The sequence below is a fragment of the Amorphotheca resinae genome (assembly GCF_003019875.1).
Source record: "Amorphotheca resinae ATCC 22711 unplaced genomic scaffold M430scaffold_14, whole genome shotgun sequence".
NCBI classification, from domain to species: domain Eukaryota; kingdom Fungi; phylum Ascomycota; class Leotiomycetes; order Helotiales; family Amorphothecaceae; genus Amorphotheca; species Amorphotheca resinae.
In genome coordinates, this window is record NW_020194484.1 from 826506 (window position 1) to 844171 (window position 17666).

At 48.7% G+C, this 17666-nt stretch overlaps 8 protein-coding genes across 8 annotated transcripts; 5 read left to right on the forward strand and 3 right to left on the reverse strand.

Annotated features, from left to right (window-relative positions):
* Positions 1 to 182: 182 nt before the first annotated feature.
* M430DRAFT_110591 (hypothetical protein) lies at positions 183 to 1438 on the forward strand (the record flags this gene model as incomplete). Its single annotated transcript, XM_024861370.1, has 4 exons — positions 183 to 716; positions 775 to 800; positions 856 to 944; positions 993 to 1438. The coding sequence occupies 4 exons, from the start codon at positions 183 to 185 to the stop codon at positions 1436 to 1438; spliced, it is 1095 nt and encodes a 364-aa protein (XP_024716806.1).
* Positions 1439 to 1780: 342 nt separating this feature from the next.
* M430DRAFT_45963 (hypothetical protein) lies at positions 1781 to 2969 on the forward strand. The gene is made up of 2 exons (XM_024867810.1): positions 1781 to 2005; positions 2261 to 2969. The coding sequence occupies exons 1-2, from the start codon at positions 1824 to 1826 to the stop codon at positions 2895 to 2897; spliced, it is 819 nt and encodes a 272-aa protein (XP_024716807.1). The 5' UTR covers positions 1781 to 1823; the 3' UTR covers positions 2898 to 2969.
* A 340-nt stretch (positions 2970 to 3309) lies between these two features.
* Positions 3310 to 6065, forward strand: M430DRAFT_193615 (hypothetical protein). Its single transcript, XM_024864058.1, has one exon. The coding sequence runs from the start codon at positions 3320 to 3322 to the stop codon at positions 5930 to 5932; it is 2613 nt and encodes an 870-aa protein (XP_024716808.1). The 5' UTR covers positions 3310 to 3319; the 3' UTR covers positions 5933 to 6065.
* A 190-nt stretch (positions 6066 to 6255) lies between these two features.
* M430DRAFT_54426 (hypothetical protein) lies at positions 6256 to 8659 on the forward strand (the record flags this gene model as incomplete). Its single annotated transcript, XM_024868467.1, has 4 exons — positions 6256 to 6441; positions 6588 to 6888; positions 6937 to 7478; positions 7538 to 8659. The coding sequence occupies 4 exons, from the start codon at positions 6256 to 6258 to the stop codon at positions 8657 to 8659; spliced, it is 2151 nt and encodes a 716-aa protein (XP_024716809.1).
* Positions 8660 to 9175: 516 nt separating this feature from the next.
* M430DRAFT_73591 (hypothetical protein) lies at positions 9176 to 9808 on the forward strand (the record flags this gene model as incomplete). The annotated part of the gene is made up of 1 exon (XM_024869536.1): positions 9176 to 9808. A coding segment is annotated over one exon (633 nt), but the record flags the coding sequence as incomplete, so codon positions are not given.
* A 205-nt stretch (positions 9809 to 10013) lies between these two features.
* Positions 10014 to 12262, reverse strand: M430DRAFT_271993 (hypothetical protein; the record flags this gene model as incomplete). The annotated part of the gene is made up of 6 exons (XM_024865550.1): positions 10014 to 10397; positions 10452 to 10875; positions 10928 to 11152; positions 11198 to 11861; positions 11911 to 12023; positions 12107 to 12262. The coding sequence occupies 6 exons, from the start codon at positions 12260 to 12262 to the stop codon at positions 10129 to 10131; spliced, it is 1851 nt and encodes a 616-aa protein (XP_024716811.1). The 3' UTR covers positions 10014 to 10128.
* Positions 12263 to 12588: 326 nt separating this feature from the next.
* Positions 12589 to 13933, reverse strand: M430DRAFT_193629 (hypothetical protein). The gene has a single exon (XM_024864059.1). The coding sequence runs from the start codon at positions 13498 to 13500 to the stop codon at positions 12640 to 12642; it is 861 nt and encodes a 286-aa protein (XP_024716812.1). The 5' UTR covers positions 13501 to 13933; the 3' UTR covers positions 12589 to 12639.
* Positions 13934 to 14885: 952 nt separating this feature from the next.
* On the reverse strand, positions 14886 to 17085 carry M430DRAFT_148358 (hypothetical protein). Its single transcript, XM_024863117.1, has 2 exons — positions 16243 to 17085; positions 14886 to 16179 (listed from the first exon to the last, which is right to left on the reverse strand). Exons 1-2 carry the CDS (start codon positions 17045 to 17047, stop codon positions 14999 to 15001), a joined length of 1986 nt encoding a protein of 661 aa, XP_024716813.1. The 5' UTR covers positions 17048 to 17085; the 3' UTR covers positions 14886 to 14998.
* Positions 17086 to 17666: the final 581 nt, after the last annotated feature.

Sequence of the window (17666 nt, forward strand, 5' to 3'; positions counted from 1 at the left end):
TCTTCGCCGCATCACTGTCTTTAATTTGCATAGCACAAGCTGGTCAATATCCATTAGGCCAGGAATTTGATGCAAATTCCCGCAGTACACCAGGAAATAAAGCCCTACTTGGTCTCTCACCCGAATGGAAAGACTGTCATCATCCCGAGAGCCGTGGCCGCCAGGAGTCTGACACGCCTGAGATGGGCTCTTTATCTCAATCATCTAGCCCTTGGACAGAGATGCCCAAGTGCATCCCAAAGGAAAACTCAACCTTGACTTATTGCGTATATACTAGCGACGTATTTGCCAACGGGCGAGGAATTTCATTTTTTACAACTCCCTCGGTCGCGGAAAGAGTCGCAGCCCTCCCTGCATTCACCAGAAAGGACCTATACGATAAAGTCAATATCTTCGACGACCCTCCGTGGGAGATAAAAGTCATACCGGGGCGCGGAAGGGGGCTCTTTGCAACCCGTACTCTTTACCGTGGAGACCGAATAGTGGCTGCAACTCCCGTTGGAGTTTATCTTTCCGATGCGTTGGTTCCTGATTTCAAACTTGGCTATATATACCTTCACACGGCATTCATCCATCTCCCCAAGCCCACTCAACAATTATTTCTGAGTGCTATGGCAGGCTCCGAAGGAGACCCAATCATGGAAAGAGTGAACACGAATGCCTTCTCTGGAGACTTTGAAGGCGAACCACACTTTCTCATGTACCCGGAGACAGCAGTAAGTTATGATTCAGGGGCGGCATTTGACGGATCCCCGGCTGATAAAATCGCGACAGAGAATGAATCATGACTGCCGCCCAAAGTAAGCAGTCATGGTTTCACCGATTCGTGGAATTGCGTGGACTAAGCCTTCACAGTGCAATGTATTATTACGATCCCAAAACCCTCATCCACTCCACGATTGCAGCTCGAACCATCGAACCCGGCGAAGAGATCACCATCCCATGTAAGTAGGAGATGGAGCCCAGGCGCGACAAGCTCTAACAATACCCAGACGATAACATTCTAAGACAACGTTCCGAGCGTCAAAAGAGTCTGAGTAATTACTGGGGATTCCAATGCACCTGTTCCCTTTGCTCCAGCAGCGCCACCGAAACGGCCAGATCAGACACCCGCATTGCAGAAATCATAGAACTGCAAACAGAACTGGCAAACTGGTCACCATGGTCCACTGGCACGCCAACCAAGGCCGAAATGTTAATCTCACTCTATGAGGAAGAACATCTGCATGCCGCGAAAGCTACTGGGCATACATTCGCGGCGTTGGCGTATAATGCGGTGGGAGATAAGATGATGGCGGAATGGCATGCGGAGCTGGCGCTTGAGGCAGGGATGGTTAATAGTGGGCCGAATGACGATGAGAGAGCGATGAAGCAGCTACTGAATGACCCGGAGGGACATTGGAGCTGGATGGCTCGGAAACAGACGAGGGAGCTTTAGACGTTAATGGAACGAAGAACGAGGAGATGGATGGAGTCTAAAACAGTTGCGCGTATACTTATACGCAAACTTATATACAAATAGAAGATACTTATCTGAGGGAGGTGATGCTCATTGATGCGAGAAGGAAGGGGAGAGAACCACCACTCGATGGATTTGAGTTGATGAGGAAATTATCCTCGTGACCTCGCGTCTCGTGTCTCGTATCTCGTATTCCGTATCTCGTACCCCGTATCTCATGACTCGGACTGCCCCGCGGCACGTGATGAGGCGGGGTCCTCCGTCTCGTAAAAGTGGCCGCCTTTAAATGATTGAAGCTTTTCCATCTCGACGACCTTCTTTCTTCTTTCTTCCCCCTTGGACAGACTGGAAATCCTGTTCAACCATGTCTCATTCACATTCCCACGATGGCGCGCATGCACACTCCCACGACCATGCTGGCTCCGCAGTCAACCATGGGCATACCCATGAGATTCTCGACGGGCCCGGGAGCTACATGGGACGCGAGATGCCCATCATCGAGGGGAGAAATTGGTCTGAGAGAGCCTTCACAGTAGGGATTGGAGGGTATGCATTTCTGTCTCTTTTTTTCAGAATTTGGATCCCGAGTTCTTTTACTCGACTCGTTCATTCCAGTCCTTAGTACATTGGCTTGGCGGGCATCCTGAAGACACGTCAGCTACCGATCCTATGTGGTAACTGACGGGACCTAAGAAGCTCAGCAGCGTTCAGTCATTGATTTCTAGCTTTTGTGCGAAGAACTGCTGTCTTAGTATACTAATATCAACTGGATACTTCCTGCGGATACTAACTGCTCGGTAGACCTGTTGGCTCCGGCAAGACTGCTCTGATGCTGGCGCTTTGCAACGCTCTCCGAGAACGGTATTCCATCGCAGCAGTAACCAACGATATCTTCACCCGTGAAGATGCAGAGTTCCTTACCAAGCACAAAGCACTTCCAGCGAACCGCATCCGAGCTATTGAAACTGGTGGTTGTCCTCATGCCGCTGTTCGAGAAGATATCTCGGCCAACTTGGCAGCACTTGAGGATCTGCACCGAGAGTTCACTTCAGATCTTCTCCTGATTGAATCTGGAGGTGATAACCTTGCGGCTAATTATTCGAGAGAACTAGCTGATTATATCATCTACGTGATCGACGTGAGTGGCGGAGATAAGATCCCGCGAAAAGGAGGACCCGGCATTACGCAGAGCGACTTGCTGGTCGTCAACAAGACCGACTTGGCTGAAGCGGTCGGAGCAGATTTAGCGGTCATGGATAGAGATGCCCGGAAAATGAGGGAGGGAGGCCCAACGGTCTTTGCGCAAGTGAAGAAAGGAGTGGGTGTCGACCACATTGTTGGCTTGATCATCAGCGCGTGGAAGGGAAGTGGTGCAGAAGCAGTTAGTAGGGAACGCGGCGGCCCCAAGCCCACGGAAGGCTTGGAAGGCTTGAAATAGTCGGCTAACCCCAGAAGACTTCATCACTGGACCCAAAGAAGAATTTGGCACTTGGAGGTTACCGCAACGGATACTTTACCGGCAAGGCGATATGACTTTATGCCCCAATTCGAATTTAGAAATTTCTGGGGCATTTGAACGTTACTTTTGTGTGTTCGGTCATTTCTGAAGCTATCGTTAGTGCTGTACTTAATTTTGACCACAAGGTATGGATTCTTGGTTCACCTCGTCAGACTTCCGTCATCACCTTCCTTACCCCACGGGTAACAGGACATGAATTCATAGACACGTCCTATCCGCAAAAGCAATCCTCTTTATTTAATACCTGTCAAGCATCTTTCATACTCTTTCAAAATCCTAAAAACGTTCATTTACTCCCCAATCTTTCATTTTAATCACAACGTATATCTGAGCCAGAGAGGATGGCAAAAGCCTCGTCTCCTGTCATCATGGATGGACTCGAATCTAGGTATTCGGAAGCTACCCAAGCTGCGGTACGCCTCTATTATGACAAGGTAAACGGACGAGCAGAACCAATCCTTGAATCCCCCAGGCAGATGACCACCATCGACTATCCAGAGATAATGGAAAGCAAAGTTGAGGATTCAGAAAACGCATTATCATGCCCTGAAGAACAGGAGATATATCCAATGATTGTCAGCTCGTCGGAAATTTGGAATTGCGTCGCCGAGCCGTTCCAAACCGCCGCAGGAAAGGCCAACAGTGTCGCTAATGCCGAGAGCTCAATCACCACTTCCTTACCTAGCGCAGGAGTTTCCATAGCCAATCCGTTGGGGAAAGACCTTGAAGGGTTGGGTATAGCCCTTCAGATCTCACATACATCCGCTCAACCTCAGCCTCCACTTGTGCCTTCTGCAGCACCTCCACCTCCAGCTGAGTATATTTCGAAAGAGGACTTCACCGCGCAGCCCTCACACGGCCTCTGCCATTACTTGCCCGAAATCTCACAGGAAATGGACCATCCCCCTCCCATACTGGATAACTCGTCCAATCACTCAATCCCGGAATGCGATTACCCTACCCATGCCATGATTCCTTTCGGAGTATCGCCCTCCGGGGTCCCTTCAAATAGAGAGTGTCTCAGCGACACGGGATTTACTCTTATCCCTGGTACTACCAGTGGACTCTACTCAAAGAAACCGGCTGCACCATGCGAAGAAACTCTCTATAGTTATGTCCCGCCATCATCACCATATGATGCGATTAATGATCTCTACGTAACGGATCCTGACACTACGTACCCGGCCCTCGCAGGAGTATGTTCGGGGCAACCCCAGGACCAGGATCCGGAGCTTTGGCCTCCAGAGGAATCTATCATGAACAATCCTGATATCGAGGATGTCACCAATCGCTGCCAGGTTCTCAGAGGGGACGCTGTTCCATTCAGCCCTTTACCCCGCCCCAACTGCGATCATTCCGAAACCTCTCAATTTCTGCGAGATTATCAGGTAGGAGCGCAGGAGCAAATTCGGAATCATGAATTGTATAAGAGTGTCTATGAGAGGGATGCAAATATGTGTCTGGGCCCGTTTGTTTCTGAGGAGTTCCATGAATTTAACGAAATCTCCCCCTGGGTCCCCACACTACCGGGCTTTCGATATACCAGCTGTACTTGCTGTGGCCGCCACACTTTCATTGGTGAGGATACGCTGTGGGAAACACTCGACGAGCATTGCAGATATAATATCTCCTTTAGTATGCTTAGTGCTAGATTCGAACGCCTTCACGAACGCCTTCGCGAACTTGTACGCCAGTGGAATGACATTACCCAAGAACGGAAGGGGAATTCAAGCGTAAAAAGAGCAGAGAAAGAGAGATATCGAGAAGAGTTGGAGAACCAGAACTTAGGGTTAAGGAATCACCTACCTTCCCCTATAGAAGGAAGCCTTGAGGGATACATCTACCAGTGTAGGGACTCTCATGACAGTGATGAGGCTCTTGGCGCCTGGGTTTACGCAGAACTTCCGTCCAACGCCCATCTCAATGGAAACAAGCAGTGTCCAATCACCAGGGAGGACGACAAGATAAACCCAGATGCCGAAGAAGTGCCCAATTGTGGAGCAACAGAAGAAAGAAAAGAAACCATCCGGAGTAGATTTTCCATCGAAGAAGCAGTCTCCTACAACGAATACAGAGCAAAGTTTCTGGAGAAATTCCCGACTAGGTTGTTGAATGGAATAAGCTGCTGCCGTCAAACATTTCCACTTGCTGAAGATCTCCAGGAGCATTATGATGAATTTCATAAACATGAAAATTTGCCGGAACATAGCAGAGCAAGAGGAGTGATCTTAGTCCAAATTTCACAGAGCCTAGGCGGCCAAGGACTGATAAAAGCAAAAGGGACTGCAGAGATTTCTGTAGAGCGTGTCAAAGGAGAGGCCACAACCAAAACAGCGGTGAAAAATGAAGAAAACAGTGCTGGCAAGAGGCCAATCCCTACATATCCCATTCAAACGCCTCTGGGAATGGAATTTTTCCGATACGACGACTCCGCTTCATTTTGGGGCGCGACTTCTTCGCCCCCCAAGGCCTCGGAGATCAAATCTGGCCTCATACCAGTTTTAGAAGCGCCTGTAGAGACAGAAATACCCCACGGCGACGAGGTTCTGGATTTGGAGAGCGGGGAGGATCCCGTGTCTTCGGGTCAGAGAATGTCAGAACTCGACTTGAGAACTGATGAGCTGATTGACGACCCAGATTATGGGGAGTGGGTTACCATCACAGATACCTCACGCGTTCGTGGGGATATTAAGGTGATTGGTGATTATTTTACTCTGAAGCCCCAGCGATCTGTGGATGGTGGCGAGTCGGAGTATGCGGAGACGACCCGCGAGAGGCAGGGCAGTAAGGAGTCCCGAGACTCGGCGGTGGATCGCAAGGAACGCAATAAGTTGGAGGAAAGGGGATCTATGAACTCCCTGGCAGACTTAGATGATGGGGCAGAGGAGGAAGGGATGGGTTCCAGGGAAGCTCTAGAGCATTGGGTCGATGTGGTTAAACTGGAGATGGAGTGAGTCTTCTTTTGCAACCTACATGTAGTAGGGACTGCTGTAAATCTACACACATTTTATTTGTTGTATGGCGTCTGCTTTGTCTCTACCTTAGCCGGAGAATAGTGATATAGAGAATTGATGTTGAAAACCCCTGCCCTGTATCGTCCCTTTACCATCCATGATCTGGTAGTGGATGCACGTGACATAGATACGCGAGCGGGTGGCTAAACTCACCCCATCATTATCTAGTTATTTTCCTCCCATTTCCCTTCCGTACCGTCCCATCTCCTCTGCTCCCTTTCTTTTCCCATCACCACAGCAGTTCAAAGCAGCACTTTTTCGCCATGGCATACGCTCCCGTTGATCCTCCCTCTTTTTCGGGGGAGTCACGGAGGGTGGTAGATTATTTCTACGATCAAAATATTGGGAACTATTCATATTCGTCTGGCCACCCCATGAAGCAGCACCGGGTGAGGCTCGCGCACAGCTTGATCCTGAACTATGACCTATACACCAAGATGAAAATATTTGTGAGCAACCCTCCCATGTATTTTTGCAGTTTCGTCTCCTCAAGTTTAATTTCCTACCCTGAAAAATCAAAGTTGGTTTTTCTCACTCCAATATTCACTCCTGATATCTTCCAAGTATGGAGATCTCACTGAATTGTGTCCCTCAGCGCGCGCAACCAGCCTCCAAACTTGAGATGACCCAGTTCCATACGGAGGACTATATCGATTTTCTTTCAAAAGTGACCCACGAAAACATGGGCTCCATGAACAAGGAACAGATGAAGTTCAACGTCGGTGATGACTCGCCCGTGTTCGACGGCCTGTTCGAGTACTGTTCAATTAGCGCTGGTGGGAGTCTGGAGGGAGCAGCGCGGTTAGGTCGGAAAAAATGTGATATCGCTGTCAACTGGGCTGGCGGACTTCACCATGCGAAGAAGAGCGAAGCGAGTGGCTTTTGCTATGTCAATGGTACGTCCCGATAAATAGCATTGGATGAAAGTCGCTCACAGGCATTAGATATTGTATTGGCTATCATCGAGCTTCTAAGATACCATCAACGCGTTGTTTACGTCGATATCGATGTGCATCACGGTGACGGTGTCGAGGAAGCATTTTTCACTACTGACCGAGTCATGACGGTCTCGTTCCATCAATACGGGGAATTTTTCCCAGGAACGGGCGAACTCCAGGACGTCGGGGCTGACAAGGGGAAATACTACGCTGTGAACTTCCCACTGCGTCACGGGATCGACGATGCCTCCTATAAAGGTATCTTCGAACCGGTAATGAGGAAGGTCATCGAACGATACCGGCCCGGCGCGATAGTCCTACAATGCGGCGGGGATAGCCTTTCAGGCGACCGGCTCGGTTCCCTGAACCTTAGCATGAGGGGTCACGCGAATTGCGTGAACTTCATCAAATCCTTCGGGCTGCCAACATTAATCGTTGGAGGCGGGGGTTACACTATGCGCAATGTATCTCGGACCTGGGCGTACGAGACGGGCCTCGCGGTCGGGGTGGATTTGCCATCTGAGTTACCACCACATGAGTACTACGAGGTGAGAGACCTTCGATCAGAATTTTATCAACACCAAACGTGCCCTAACACTTTTGATAGTATTATGCGCCTGATTATGAGCTTGATGTCAAGGCTTCCGATATGCCTAATACTAATTCGTATGAATATCTAGAGAAGATCAAGATGAAGATATTTGAAAATCTGAAAGAGACAACTTTCGCCCCATCTGTTCAAATACAGCCCGTTCCCCGGGTATCTCTAGGGCTGGATGAGGAGACCGAGGATATGCTCGACGATGCCGATGAGGACGAGAACAAAGATAGCCGTCACACGCAGCGTAGATCGGATAAGCGAACCGAAGCGGAAGGAGAGCTGAGTGAAAGCGAGGACGAAGACAGCGGATATGTCAAACGGAAAGGCGGCCGACCCAGGAGGAACGAGATGAGTTCCCGAGAGCCGACCACCGCTCCGTCGGACGCCGACGAGCCGATGAGTGGCTCGTTAAGCCAGTCCCCGGTTCCGAAATCAACAGCAGCCGCTTCGCAGGTCACAACTGATGTAGAAATGAACGACGAACCTCCAGCAGCCGAGCCAGAACCCGAAGAGAGCTCAACGGTTGCCAGCCCTGCTAAGGATGAATCGAGCAGTTCCACGATGCAGAAATCTGATGAAGCCGATGGGAAGGATGAAGACGATGAAAAGGATGAACCTGAGGAGAAGAATGACAAGGACGAGAGGGACGAAAGTGATGAGAAGGATGAAGACCATGGGAAGATTGAAGACGATAGGAAGGCTGAACCTGATGAGAAGAATGAAAGGGATGAGAAGGGTGAAGAGGACGAGAAGGATGAAGACATGAAAGATGTGACCATTGAGGATGCTCCACCATTAGAGGAAAGCAAACCTGCTACAGAAGAGAAGGAAGATGTCGAGATGACCATGGAAATTCCGCCGCCAACCGAAGAAACTGCCAATGATAATGAGGCTGAAAAGGAGACTGAAAAGGAACCTCAAAAGGAGACTGAGAATCAGACGGAAAGGGAGACTGAAAAGGAGAGTGAAGAGAAAACTGAAAAGGAGATTGAAAAGGAGAGTGAAGAGAAGACTGAAAAGGAGCCTGAAAAGGAGGCTGAGAAGGAAACCGAGAAGAGGGCTGAGGTGCAGGCTGAGGAGGAGATAAAAGACACTCCTATGACTGAAGAGGAAATCAAAGAAGAATAGAAATTTATGCGATCTGTAAAGGATTCCAATATGTACTACATAGAAAGCTCCAAGTGAGCATACTAATGTGAATCATCGTATAGTTGAACGAACGGGGGCGCAGAACGAGTTCTCCGTATATCATCAACATAAACCCCACCAATAGGTTCAGAAACATTTAGTCCAAGGTTTCCACTGATATTTTTTCCATCATTAGAGAATCCTAGACTTTATATCAGGAGATCGTGTTCTGCGATCCAAGATAAAACGGCATTGGCAAGCAAAGGTTAAGGGGGGAGTTGGTGCCTAAATTTCCAGGACGAACAGTACGGCGACATGGATGTTGCGCTAGTAAAATAAATCGAAGAGCTTCAACATCCATCAGGGCCAGCTACAAGAGGCCATCCAGCACACTCCCACACGAGAATCACCAATTACCGGGCCTTCCAAAACGACCCCCGGCTCACCCTCGACACAATCCAAACCCCATTGACGCCCTCCCGGCTCTCAATCGGCGCCCGCCGCCCACGCACCACGATGCCTCCTCTCCTCCCAACGACTCCCCTCCCCTCGCTCACGCAGCTGCGCAGCTTCAGCAGCACGGCGCGCACGCTCGCGAAGTCCAGCATGAAGCGGCTCGAAGCAGAGCACAGCGCGATCCCGGCGTACCCGTACGGGCCGTCGACCATCTACAAGCAGTCGAACTTCGGGCTGTACGGGCGGCAGAAGATCCGGTTCGGGAACATGGTGTCGGAGAAGAACGAGATCAAGACGCGGCGGTACTGGCGGCCGAACGTGCACCTGCGGCGGTTGTGGAGCGATAGCTTGAATGGCTTTGTGCGCATCAGGGTCACGACCAGAGTGCTGCGCACCCTGGATAAGTGCGGTGGCCTGGATGAGTATTTGTTGGGCGAGAAGGCCGGCAGGATTAAGGAGTTGGGAATGGGTGGCTGGAAGTTGAGGTGGAGGATCATGCAGACGGAGAAGGTGAAGGAGAGGTTTAGAAAACAGAGAGAGGCTCTGGGACTGCCGCCGCGGGAGGAGGTGCTTCTTGGCTCGGATGGGAACGTGGCTACGAAGCAGCAGATCGAGGAGCAGGTTAGGAAGTATGACGAGGACTTGCAAAAAGGAGCTGATATAGAGATCGGGGAGGAGTCGGAGGGAAGTTCTGCGGGTGGGTTCATGCAGGAGCAGCCGGCGAAGAAAGGCAAGGTCTTGTTATAGATCTCAAACTTTGTATGATCAGGGTACATGTATATCTATCTATCTGTAAAACCAATTTGTTGTGTGGTTTAGGGACATGGTCAGTCATTCATAATATTTCTCTCTAGCATTCATGATCTCAATGGGGTTTCTTTACTATGTCCGGGCCAGTTGGCTCTCTACGAGCAGAAACATCCCTTTTTAACTGGCGAAAGCCGAAGAATAGCGAGATCTAAATCTTATCTATCTCCGCCAAACATCTTCTGGCCATATCCAATTTTCGTATCTTACTCCGTGGCACCGACCACTATGTAATTTTCAATTATCGCCGTTCCATTAATAACTGTATCATATTGCTCTTTAGTGCAGGTACTGGGTGCCAAGATATAACAAACCGGCTCTGGCCGCTCAGGAATTTCGTTCTTGATGTGCCAAGTTGAGGCCGGACCAACGGTCTGGTAGTCATCCCGTATGGGCAACAGACCTGTAGCCATGTCCTTGTTGAACAGGGCTCTCATGAACAACTCATAAGCAGTTTCCGGCTGATACCAAGGAACTTTTGCACGGTCAGTGTCATTTCTAGGGTCTTCAAGCTGAGGGAAGCTCATACCTTCATGTCCAGCTTGGTAGACTCTTGAGAACGAGAGATTCCCGTATTGACGGACCTGCCCACCAATATAAGTGGAATTGGTGATGATTGGCATATATCCGGCCCCGCGAAATTCAGCACTTCCTGAATACTCGATCGCAAGTGAGGTTCGTTCTCCAGCGATCCAATTGCAAGCAAAATCCCGGTCTCCATACACCAAGGAAACTTTAACACCCTTCTCCAACAGATAGGTGATTTGCTCGAGAGAATCGGAGCGTGAGAAGTCACTAGTGTCGGAGAAGGCACCGCTGACAGCTTGAGAACTAGCTGTATAGTTTACTGGCACGCCAAGAGCACTCTGAACCCAATGCTGGTTCAAGAAGCCACGCAAATATGGTTCGGGAGTCGGGTCGGCTCTCGGATGGGCGATATCATACCATCCATACTATCACAGTCAGTCGTTATAGCCGAGGCGCTCTCGGGAAGAACATCCATACGTTGTTTGTATCTAGATAGGGGTTCGTCAATATCGCGTTATAACAGTCTCTTACTTCTAAGCATATAGCATTGACTTCCTCGTCGCCACCAAGATTCTTGGGATCTCGTTCAGCAGCCAGTTCGCGGCATTTTAGGAGCTTGTCTTGGCATCCTCCCGGAGCCGTGTAGTTCTCCACTGTCTTTTGGTACATACTCTCGCTGTAGGCTTGAATGCCGTACGTGTTCTGCAGACATTAGGATCATCCGATCGCATATGAGGTAGAACTCACATTATATGCCATGTCGGCGTAGCCCATCGCTAAGCATACTCTATCAATACACCCATTAATGATCCCAAGTGTATCGAGGTGAAGATAATGGGCACCAGGACCAGCGATAGCACCGTTTGCAATCTTCTCATTCTGTTCTTCAAAGAAAGATGCGAAGCCTGGCCCGTACCTCCCTCCGTAGCTTTCAGTCCAGATATTTATTTTTTCGTCATTCGGCTTGTAGAACGGGAATTCCTCGAACCATGTCTGTGCAAAATGCCAAATTGCGTGTGCTGCATGAGCTGTCGTATTTGCAGTGCTCCTCTTCGACTGGCTTCCCATCGTGCCGATAAGGAAGGTGGTGTTCTGGATAGGCACACCTTGGGAGAAGTCTCCCACCTGAGTTTGAGGCCTGAAATCATCTTCACTGATTAGATTAACAGTACACTTGGTGGCCACGTCATACGAGAAGCCGGCTTGGACTGGCTGGTCAATGTAGAGCATGTTGACTTCGTTGTTCCATGAATACGGATTCAGGTATGTGGAGTTGGAATCACTCCCGACGAAGCAGGGCCCATTCTCCTGCAGAAGACCCATCATAGATGAGCCTCCAGGGCCGCCATTTAGCCATATAGAGAGAGGAGCATTTGCTGGATCCTTCCGAGACTCGAAGAACCAGAAAAAGCTACCCGTGTCAGCATAACTCGTTCAGACGGCTGGTTCGTGGATCTTACGTATTGATCGGGTAATCTTGCGAATCCTCCCAATCAGCCTGAAGAAATCCAGCGGGCAGATGAACATAACCTGAATAAGACTTCACCCCAGGGGTCGTCTCACAGATTCCGGGCTACATGAAAGATCGGGGTTGGTCAGAAGCCCTGGACGAAGTTCGGAGAATCACCAGGAGCAACGAAAAAGATAAGTACGGACTTCCTTGTATGAAATTGTAATGCCTTCGTGGAACTTTGATTGTAAAGTCACCACTCCTTGAGATACAGGTGGAAAATATTGGGCTTCAGTAGGGGTTGAGAGTATGGGCTCCAAGAACAGTGGGAAGAAGGCAAGATGACAATAGATTGACCGCATGTTCACAACTATCGGCAGTTGCAAGCAGGCAGCTTTGCCTCTAACTACGACGATCTGAAAGAAATAACTTACTTTTGCGAACAAGGTGTCTCATATATAAAGGTTGAAAGATTGAACCCATGGTTGAATTGATGTTGCCCGGCTATCGCAGGAGGTGGTAACGGACTCGTGCCTCAACCACTACTAAAGGGGACTAGTACATGGCTTTATTACCACATCGCAAGATCCGTAGCTTTTGATGAAATCAACTGTGTACCAAGATTGAAGAACTCAACTGTTTACCAAGGTTGAAGAACCAACCCTTACCCCCCTCCCCTCTGGGCCCTCTCGCCCCCACCCCCCCCCCCCCCAAAAAAAGCACGTCAATAGTTCTCCTCCTAGCTGTCGAAAGTCCAGTGGCTTCTAATGCACGTGTTTCTTTTGAAATACTTTTTCGGTCCTGTTTCGACAGACCTCCAAGAACGAAAATTGTACAAATGCGCCAGGATAATTTTGATATTCAGCCCTACCCTGCGGAGTTCTGAAGCACTAGGTATATTCGCTCCTTCATCTTGAACGTCACTAGCCATACACAGATGCCTCTTGAAGTGCAGATCTAGCCCCAAGAGGGGATCTGCCACGTTGCGGGTCTTCGTTCTTTGCTTGATGGCGTAAGCTGCTGCGTGCCATGCAAGAGGGTGTCCGGGGTCAGACTTGCTTGGGCGGGCGTATATAAGAAAGATGGCGTGGAGCATCTCGTGCGCCAGATTATCTAAGCATCTTGTCATATAATTAGCTGGACGCGGCTCATCAATCGAGCTGTTTAGGGCGATGAGTACGACAGGGTCTTTGTTCCTAATTCTTCTGTCGGATTGATATCCTGGATATATCATTTCACAGAAGCCATCTGTTCCCGCTGTTGCATGTCTAGTCATCCAATAGTCTGATTTGAATTCAAGTCGACAGAACCCCGTCAAAAGACCATTGAAGAAGACATCGTTGAAGATGTCAAAGAACTTCTTCAAGTCTGTAAGGTTGTCTCGTCCAGCTCCTAAGTTCCAGGAACCGTTATCTTTGAAGCGCTTGATACCTTGCTTCTGCTTTGGTGTTTGATCTTCGCCTCTCCTCATAACGTGGTCGATGACTGCTGCTGCGATTTGCTCGTTTGTGTAGGTGAAGGGAAGCATCATGCCTATTTGAAACTCATCCGGGGTGATCTTCTGTGGTACGTATACGTGAACGTATCCTGAGTTTGCCATGGTGGATTGATTTGAAGTTTAGAAGTTTGGTTTTGCAAAATTGTAGGTTTCGTGTGTCGTATAAATAGTCCAACAGCTTCATGCGAGATTTGAGAAAGAGCGTTATTGCCCGGTATGATTCAGAGTTACTTTCTCCTTCTTAATAACCGACTATCACAGTAGAATCATAATACTGCTGGCTATGGAACACATTTGGATGATGCAGGCCGCACTAGACCTGAGTTCTGATGAACCATAAAAGAAAAAAGCCATTTAGTTAAATGACATTCAGTAGGCTCTATAGGAGGTCCGAGACCAATAACGTCTGAAACAAAGATTTTATGGTAATATATATTATCTCAAGTCCTTCACACCATACTTGCTCAAGACGTTAGTAATCGGTGCCTTGCCGAATTGATTAAGTTTGAAAGAAACATCAGGCGCGACTTCAAAGGTATACAGACTTGTACTATGACTGGTAAGGAGAACGTTCACCTGATGTATGCTGTGTGTAATCGAAAGCAAGGGTCTGCCGAACGATCGAATAACCAGAGGCCGAATAACCATTCTGCCGTACCCGAAGTTCCAGCGTGTAGGGATGATGTGACACAAAAAGCAAACAGTTTGAGGGAATATATATGTATATATATATATATATGTGTGTGTGTGTGTGTGTGTGTGTGTGTGTGTGTATTCATCCATGGAGATTGAAACCACGTAAAAGGCATACCGAAACTAATCACATGCCTAGTACAGCTCTTTCCGGTCTGGGCTCGTAAAATATGTACTGAAACTATCCTACTTGGCTGTCCCATGTGAAACCAAGGTTGTACTTAGACAAGAAGATACGTAAGACACCCTTTTAGGGTCGAAATTGCGAAGGCCCCTTTAGTCATGTATATATATATATGTGTATATAATAGAATAAGTAGCGAGCATTCTACCTTGTAAGACATTCGGTATTATCAACTCCTAACAATCTGACCGAGAAATTCTGGTGAGCGTCTGATGGCGAACCAAACTCTCAGCTATAAAAATTGTTGGAGTTGACTCCGGGGCAGGTGTGCTCCAATCATACTTGTGCAGTCTTGCAACCAACTTTGCGAGAAGACTGGAGATGACAAATACAGTATGAGAGAAAGGGACAAGTCAAGTGTGAAAGACTCTTTGGGTTGGGAGTGAAATGATTGGGAGGCAGAGGCAAGGACTTCAACAGCTGCCTCTGATCGCATGGTCGTCGATCAAATTCAGCAGGTGGGAAATGACAGTGACCCATGACAGAGGAAAGGGAAGGCCTGCTTACTTACCTACCATGTAAATGGGTAGGTTAGTAGAAATGGAGTATAGGTATCACTCACGATGTCTAAATACCTAGGCTCCTTGGTCTCGCGAATTCTTGGACGCCTCTCTTCTCATAACTTTGTCAGCATTGAGTAATTATAAGTACAACAATGTAAGGAGGTTGCACCTTTTCTAGTCTTATCAAATCCATCGTACGCCCAGTTCGTCTTCCCAGTAATCATGCCAATCTCACACCGGCCTGTTTCTGCTTCTTGAGTTGTTGCGCAGTAGCTCCGCTCATGCCACCCATCTGACTGCCGTCCAGGGAGCTCTGAGCCAGTTGACGCTTCTCGTCCTCGATCTTCTTCAGCATCTTCTCTGTCTTCTGCTTTCCACTGCCTTTGCCATGGAATTGATGTGATAGATGCTTGAACGCCTCCTTCTGGTTCATGCTTCGGCCAAAATCGTCAATGTACTTCAATGTCACATTCGGCTTGTATTCTTTGTTGAAATGCTCCGCAAGCAGACGGGATTCTTGTTGATCACGATAGTTGTTTTGCGACCTGGCATACTCTTCTTTCTCTCGAGCGGACATTCGGTCCAGACGGCCGCTGGCACGATCCCGTTCTCTCTGCATTCGAGCTTTACGTTCTGCCTCAGCCTCGTAACGTTGCTTCTCGGCGAGGAACAACTGCTTTCTCCTAAACTGCTCATTAAGATCTTCAGAATTCTCGGTCTTGAGTATGCCTCTCTCCCTCAGAAGTTTCAGAGTTGATCCAAGGCCCTTATCAAGAGTTGCCTCTTCCTCAAGACCATTGTTTGTCACATCTGGATGCGCAGATTCTTCTCGTTTGATTCGGGCTTTACGATCTTCTTCATCTTCGATGTCTGCATAGGATCGATCCATGTTGACATCACCTTCCTCGTCCGACTCTGCTTCCATTGCAGTTGCATGTTCGGCCTGTCGGGAAGTAGATCTTCTTTTCCTCTCTGGCGCAGATGGTTTCTGTATATTTGCAACAAATTCTGATGTGTCATCGATCACTAAACCGGCTGGCTCCTCTGCTTCGTTTTCCGCAGGAGGGGCCGAGGCCTCTTCTCGCAATTGTTGCGCTACCTCCTCTGGACGCAATTTCTGGCGTTTCTTAAGAGCGTTTCGTCTCTGTGCGGCGAGCGAAGCTGCCAACTCATCGTCATCGACGAATGACATGTCTTGGAATGATCGCTTCTTCGAAGCTCCGGCAGGCTGGTCGATGTCCATTGAGTTTCCATTCTCAACGGGTGTATCTGCAGTTTCAACCGATGGAAAGATATCATCTTCATCCACGACCTTCTGGCGGGTTGATTTAGCCTTCTTCTTCTTCGGCTTCTTGATTTTGATTTCTGAAATATCCAAATAATCGGACATTGGCTCGTCTTCTGGATCGCCAGTTAGAAATAGCACTAACAGAAACGCGGAGTTGGGGATTAAGAGATACTTACTCAGAATATCCAGGCTTATTGCTTTCGGTTTTGCTTGTGACACATATCCATTCGCAGCATCCGCTTCAGCCGTGCTTCCTTTGCCATCAAGCGTGAATTTCTTGGCCTTTTTTCCTTCAATCTCCTCATCATAATGCGCCAAGATACTTTTCTCGCCAGTCTCATCGATATCGTTCGGATTGTACACAGGCTTCTTCTTCTTGAGTTCTAACTTCTCATTGAGGCGTTCTCTTTCGCGGAGTTCTAAATTCTCCAACTCATCACCTTCCTCTTCATTTTGGTCGATAGTTGTGTCCTTGAGAGTCAAAACTTGTTCTTCGCCTTCCTGGAAGTTATCTAGTTCGTGTCCAACTTTCACACCAGCAAGGTCGGCTGCAGTGTACTCGGCCGCCGCTTCGGCCTCAGCCAGCTCTTTCTCTAGCTTCCTGGCCTTTTCAATCTCCTTTTGCCTCTTTTTCTGTTTTATCAACCAGCTTCTCGTATCTAGATCCGCGTCATCGTCTGCATCTCCGAGACCTTTGCCTTCAAGCTTCGCAAATCGTTTCGCTGCATCTCGTGCCTTCTTGATAGCTTCAGCCTTTGCTTCGCGTTTTTGCTTGGCTTTCTCGGCCTCTTGAAGCTTGCGGTAATTCTCGTAGCTTTCGGCCTGCCTTGACTCGAGCGTACTGCCTTCATCTTCCGCGGGGGTGGATGACGCTTCCTTGAAAACGGGACCGGTGGCAGCTGCTCCTGGGACAGGTAGCGGCTTCATACCAAGGGACACCCGTATCCGATTCGTCTCTTCGATGGATATTGTGTCCGCCATGTTGGAAAACTGTCTGTCTTGGATCTTGAAGATGGAGGTGCTCTGGAATCAAGAAGCCTGGGACTCGCGCTGCGTGAGGTCAGTTTGTCAAGAGTGGAAAACGGCTAGAGCCGATTAAGACTAGCGTATGCTAAGCGAATGTGCTGGGGAATAAAGTATTTATTTCCTTCGAAGGCTCCAAACTTTTTCTTTTCTCACAACAACAGATTTGTGCCCAGCGATCCCTTCAACCAACTGCTTGCAGCTGCGTTGTAAGGTTGATTGCTGAGGCAGTTCGATGTCTATGGAGCCATCAGCCTTTACGGGCCAACATGGTGTCAATCATCCGATCGACAAATCTCAGAGCAATTGGTCCTTGGGAAGCCTGAGTTCGCCTTCACGGGCTTGAACTCGGTGGACTGAGTGTACTTAAAAGGCGTTACATTCCACTTCTTTGCCGACCGGGGCCATTGGTCCATGAGGTTCGAGACAAACCGTAACTTGCCTACATTTCGATTTTGGGAGAATCGACTTGCGAGACCGCATCGTGTGCCAGTCGAAGATCCACAGCGACAATATCACAGACAGCTGGGAGCTCAGACGAGACGGAGCACAGTATATAGGATAGAAAGGGATACAC

Coding starts and splice junctions, on each gene's coding strand:
- M430DRAFT_193629 (XM_024864059.1), bottom strand. CDS start 13,500: ATGGCAAACTCAGGATACGTTCACGTATACGTACCACAGAAGATCACC.
- M430DRAFT_45963 (XM_024867810.1), top strand. CDS start 1,824: ATGTCTCATTCACATTCCCACGATGGCGCGCATGCACACTCCCACGAC. Junction 2,006..2,260: donor TTCACAGTAGGGATTGGAGG/GTATGCATTTCT, acceptor ACTGCTCGGTAG/ACCTGTTGGCTCCGGCAAGA.
- M430DRAFT_148358 (XM_024863117.1), bottom strand. CDS start 17,047: ATGGCGGACACAATATCCATCGAAGAGACGAATCGGATACGGGTGTCC. Junction 16,180..16,242: donor AATAAGCCTGGATATTCTGA/GTAAGTATCTCT, acceptor CTGGCGATCCAG/AAGACGAGCCAATGTCCGAT.
- M430DRAFT_193615 (XM_024864058.1), top strand. CDS start 3,320: ATGGCAAAAGCCTCGTCTCCTGTCATCATGGATGGACTCGAATCTAGG.